Source organism: Montipora foliosa, chromosome 8 (genome assembly GCF_036669935.1).
Source record: "Montipora foliosa isolate CH-2021 chromosome 8, ASM3666993v2, whole genome shotgun sequence".
NCBI classification, from domain to species: Eukaryota; Metazoa; Cnidaria; class Anthozoa; order Scleractinia; family Acroporidae; genus Montipora; species Montipora foliosa.
The window spans coordinates 44,322,985-44,327,984 of record NC_090876.1 but is presented as its reverse complement, the minus strand read 5'-3'; the positions used below and the strand labels follow the sequence as shown (position 1 = coordinate 44,327,984).

Here is a 5,000-nt window from a genome sequence, read left to right as displayed (position 1 = left end):
ACGGCTGTCAAGAAAAAGGCATAAAAACTTTTCTTTAGTAACAGGAAGTGCAAATAAACTGCAAGTAAAAAAAATGCAAGTCCACAAAGCCTAGTTTGAATTAAAGTAACGTGAGGGGCAATTAATTGAGAAAATACAGACCGTAAATATGTTGTTCCTGTTAGCTTACTATTGGACAATAACACTATGGTAGTCAAGCCAACTTCCTATGACACAGTAAGTGTAATGTTCAAATGACAATATTTATTTGCTTGCCAAAATAAATTAACAGAAAGCTCTTCTGTCACGTTTGATGGCTGAATACGAGTATCCGCGAAGATAGCATCGTAGTCTGAAATTCCAGGGCACATAACAAAACCAAAATCTTGTCGGAGAATCTCAATCACACGCTCCACGGACAATCTGTCGTTGAAGTCAATTTGACCTTCGTCGACTGTTTTATGTAAGAATACCTGTAATTTATAATGCCCTGATGGAAGAAACAGTAATCGTACTAGATGGTACGTGCCAAGTTCTTGACTGACGGTCTTATCCTTGCGAGGATAAACGCTATGAGCTGCACTTCGGTGATGACCGGATATCGCTTCTATTTCACAGTGCAGCGAAGCGTCGAGTTGATCGACTTGTTCTTCTAGTTTTCTTAATATCTGGACTTCTTTGAAGGCCCTGAGTTCCCGAAGATACTGCTCTTGGTTTAATTCCTTAACGTGGAGACACATGATCTGTCAAAGTTGAAGAATGTTCCGCCCACATCATGATTTAAAGACTTGGGACGAAGTCGACAAGCGCTATTAATATCGTAGTTCATTCCATCGAAAAACAAAGCACCCATTGAGAATCCCGGAGCAAAGGTGGAGACAGGTATGGTTTATCGCACACTGTTTGTTTAGTGATCATGAAAAAACTTCCAACGAACAATTCTGGGTCCAATTCTTGATCCAATCAAAGGAAGACGAAGACGAATGAATCACATCTCCTGGCTCCGCGAGTGCTTGTAAAAGAATGGAAAAAACAAATTCAGTTTTAAAGCAGGGCTCTATTTCCAAAGGATCTTGATATTAGCAGGCAAGCCACTTATTCATCGAATTCGTTCTGAACGTCGCCTATAGTAATGAAGTCAGTAAAAGGTTCAAGACATGTTTCAACAGAAAATTCTGTCATCTTCAGTTGATTAATGTACAAAGCGTTAGAAGTTGAATTTATAAGTAGGAAAAAGTGCTACTTATGCTAGTAACAACGGAAATCAGTGGAAATAAGTGGCGGGGTATTCAGCAGATAAGCTGTACTTTTTTCTATTTTTTACTTTTCTGTCTGCACTTTTAGTGGAACAAATCTTATTCTTACTTTGTTTAGTCTTTAAAAATCTATATTTGTGAAAGAGCAATCGTTGTGTTATTGTAATAGGATGACGTGGCCAGTAACTGTGAAACCGCAGCTGACAACACAGGCCCTTCATGTACCTCGAACCACTGAGAGCCTGCTCGCAGGCTAGTCTTCGTTGAATAAAAGTGCCAATTATTATTCACAATTGTTGCAAAAAAGGAAACACGATTTGATTTCTTTTCTTTCATCCGTTTTATGTTGCAAGTAGATATTGTTCACACAACGTACGTAGTGTGACCTCTTCACTAACAGCCATTGAATAAATGGATCCAAGTACGTGTTGGAATTTGTCACCGCAATGGCTTGAGATTCATGCCACAAAAGTAATTTTGAATCCTTATCACATTCAAGCGATAAAAAGAAAAACGCAAAGATACAATAGGTGTTGGCCTCCTTAAAAAATAACTCTATGGCCCAAAAGGAAAAGGCGCCAAATCAAAGCCCCGTTGCACTTAGAGACACCCACACGTCAAGCACAAAGAGCCTATCTGCAACTAACCTCGAATAGGTAAATCAATTTGATCCTCGTTATAATAAGTAAATCATGAGAAGAATTAATTGAATAAGAAAATTGGTCATTTTTAACACTTAGAATTTCTTGAAGAAACTTGATTTTAAGTTATTTTGAATAGGAGTGTTTAATAACCGTAATTTGTCGCTTACCTGCTGCACTTCTGGTATTCTATTCGTAAATTTCCTTTACTTGAGTGAAAAATTCAATATTTAGCAACCGAAGGAATGAAGTGTGTTGAAATATCTATTACCCCAGGCAGTGTGTCATATTTTAGGAAAGGAGAAATGAGTGAATCAAGCGGAATTGGTCCAAGGAGCTATCCTTGAGGTGCGCGGCAGGAAGTACTTACGAAGCTAGAACTTAGGTACATTTTTCATACTGACTATCCACAGGCGACTTTCACGATAGCCTCCGATGTAAAACAAGTCAGATGCATGGCAATACCTGTCCACGAATATCATAAAACTCAAGTCTTTTGCTGCCACAACTTCGAGACAGCTTCCTAAGCGGTTATCGGTTTCAGTATTCATACACTTGTCCATTCAGTCTCAACACTGCAAAATTAAATTAAATTGTGCTTTCGCTCACCCCGGATTCACTGCCACACAGACCTCGGACATAATAGAAGTCAAGCTTTGAGTAGAGTGCTTTCACTAGTCCAAAAATCTATAATATGAAAACTAGGTAAGTAGTGACGGATTATTGCATTGCTTAGGTTTTAAATGACGCTTTTTCGAGCTGTTAGTGATTCGTAAGAGACGTCCATAGTTTAGTGAAAGATTTTTTTTGTTTCGACAATAGTATTTACCTGTGTTTTCTTTTTCCAAGGCTACAACCACAACCTCCACGCTACTCATCACCTTGTGAATCCGACTCCATGGAACGTGGATGTGTTTTCCAAGAAGGAAGACAACAGTTCTTGTTTGAATAATGCTTTCAAAGAGATTTTACTCGTGATTGTTTACAATTACCCACTCTATGACACTATTCCGTATTTACGTGCTCTTTACAGACCTGCATTTCCTCATCTTTTGTTCTGTGGTCCACCGTCTAACACATTGAGTGCTGGGATACTCACGGTCGAAATGGACAACGGATACCTGGCATATGAATGCCTGGGTAAAGCAATTCGGGAGCATCCGGGATATGGAGGTTATTTTTACATCAATGATGACTCTATACTAAAATATTGGAAGTTTGCGGACTTTGATTGGGAAAAGATTTGGGAATCTTCGCAATCTGTTGACTCGACTCCCGTTTATGAACCTAAACGTGCTAGCAATTGGTATTGGTGGAGAACTGCGTATGGGATGGATAATTGCCGTAGAGCTTACGAAGACGTAGCCAACCTGACCTTACGCGCAAAAAAAATAAATGGGAAAGATCATTTAAGTACGCTCTCCAAAAATGGTAATGGAAGCCCGCGGTGCTTCGGCGGTCGCACTGATGTTTTTTACATCCCTCGAAAACACACCAGAGCCTTTTCGATTCTCTCAGAAACGTTTTATGAGAGAAAAGTTTTCTTAGAAATTGCAGTCCCGACTATGATTCGCTTCATAGAACGAAACGAGAACATTGGTCGATTCCCGGGGTATTACATACCAGGCAACGTTAACGACCCCGGAGTGACTGACGGCAGGTTCTTTTGGTCTGTTTATTTCTCGGACAACAAGTTATGGTTCATTCACCCGTTCAAACTTCATAGGCAGGGAATCGATAGCAAATTTAACTTAGGAATGTTAAAATTTTTTCTCATTGAAAAAGTCAAGTTACTAACAGATTGTAAACCATCTATCCCGTCATCAGGTTGACGGTTTTAATATCGCTGTTCTACAAAATCGAACGGATGTTGGAGTAAATGTTGCAGCCGTTTGCCTGGGCCTTGAGAAACCTCCAAATTTTAAGCTTTTACGGTTTGATAATAAGCGAAATATCCGCCATTAAAAACAATAGATTTAATTAGCATTAACAGTGCCTTCTGCACGCCCCGCGCGTGCGTTTGACTTTTGGTACATTGCTGTGACGTGAAATGACCATTTGAGATAAAATTTCAATTTTCTCTCCCATCATTTTATATCGTTCTCACGAATCTTACTCCAGGAAAATATAATATCAGGTGCTAACTATCAATTCAAGGAAAGTTGATAAGCAGAACAGTGGTAGAGCTCTATCCATTAATGATCATGACATTAAAATAACCGAACTTACAAAACTGTTAGGGGTTTAGATCGATGACTCACTGGACTTCAGTAAACATTCAGTGAGCTCTGCGTTAAGGCTAGCCAAAGAGTCAGGGTGCTAGTGCGCCTACGAAATTTAATGCCATGCCAGGCTAACCTTGTATTCTACAAGACCTCGATGCTGCCGCGTTTAAAATATTGCCACCTAATCTGGAATTGTTGTGGATCATCCGACAGTATAATGTTAGAGCGCATTCAAGAGCGCGCGTTAAGGTCAGTGTTCATATCTTCGGAACTTAAAGCGGAGCTCAGGCGCACGTAAGGCGCCAGCAGAGCAACATGGGTAAGGTTTTTTGGGAAATCTATCTATGCGAGAAAATTTGGTTATGACGTCACGTACGTCCGCCCGTACAATGGAGAGTTTAGGGACCTTAAGATCTACGACGGCGACTTCAACGAAAACGTCACCTCAAAATATCACTTTGCTTTATCATAATTCTTTCGCGGTTGTTCTATCGCGTTCACTTCTTACAATTTGGGCGAAGTATCCTAAAAATAAATTGATACGAGCAGTTACAAAGTCAAAATAAAGAATGAATGATTCTCTGCTGCATGCTCGCGTTGTCGTCAAAACCTCAAATTTGGTGATTTCACGTCGTCGTTATGCAGAGTAGCGGAAGAATCCGTCCTAAAATCCGTGCTGCACGTGCAGCACGATTATTTATGCGCTTTTAACCAATGATATCATTGTTTTGCGCCATTGTTGTTGCCGTCGCCGTCGTAAAATCTTAAGCTCACTTTTAAGATCTACGATGCGACGGCAACGAAAACGTCATAAATTTTGCATATTTAATCAGTAAAAACAACAGCTTTGCACGCTCTGCACGTGCATTTTTAGTTTTTGTACATTACTTTCACGTTTT

The 5,000-nt window shown here is 39.8% G+C and overlaps 1 protein-coding gene across 1 annotated transcript in view; it reads left to right on the top strand.

Moving 5' to 3' along the window:
* Positions 1–1,646: 1,646 nt before the first annotated feature.
* The window catches only part of LOC137968864 (uncharacterized), a 4,548-nt gene continuing 1,194 nt past the window's right edge, over positions 1,647–5,000 (top strand). The window contains exons 1-2 of the mRNA XM_068815336.1: positions 1,647–1,656; positions 2,726–5,000. The exon at positions 2,726–5,000 is cut by the window's right edge and continues 1,194 nt beyond it. Of these exons, the coding sequence (XP_068671437.1) occupies positions 1,647–1,656; positions 2,726–3,708 (993 nt within the window). The 3' untranslated portion in view covers positions 3,709–5,000. The remainder of the gene's footprint in view (positions 1,657–2,725) is intronic.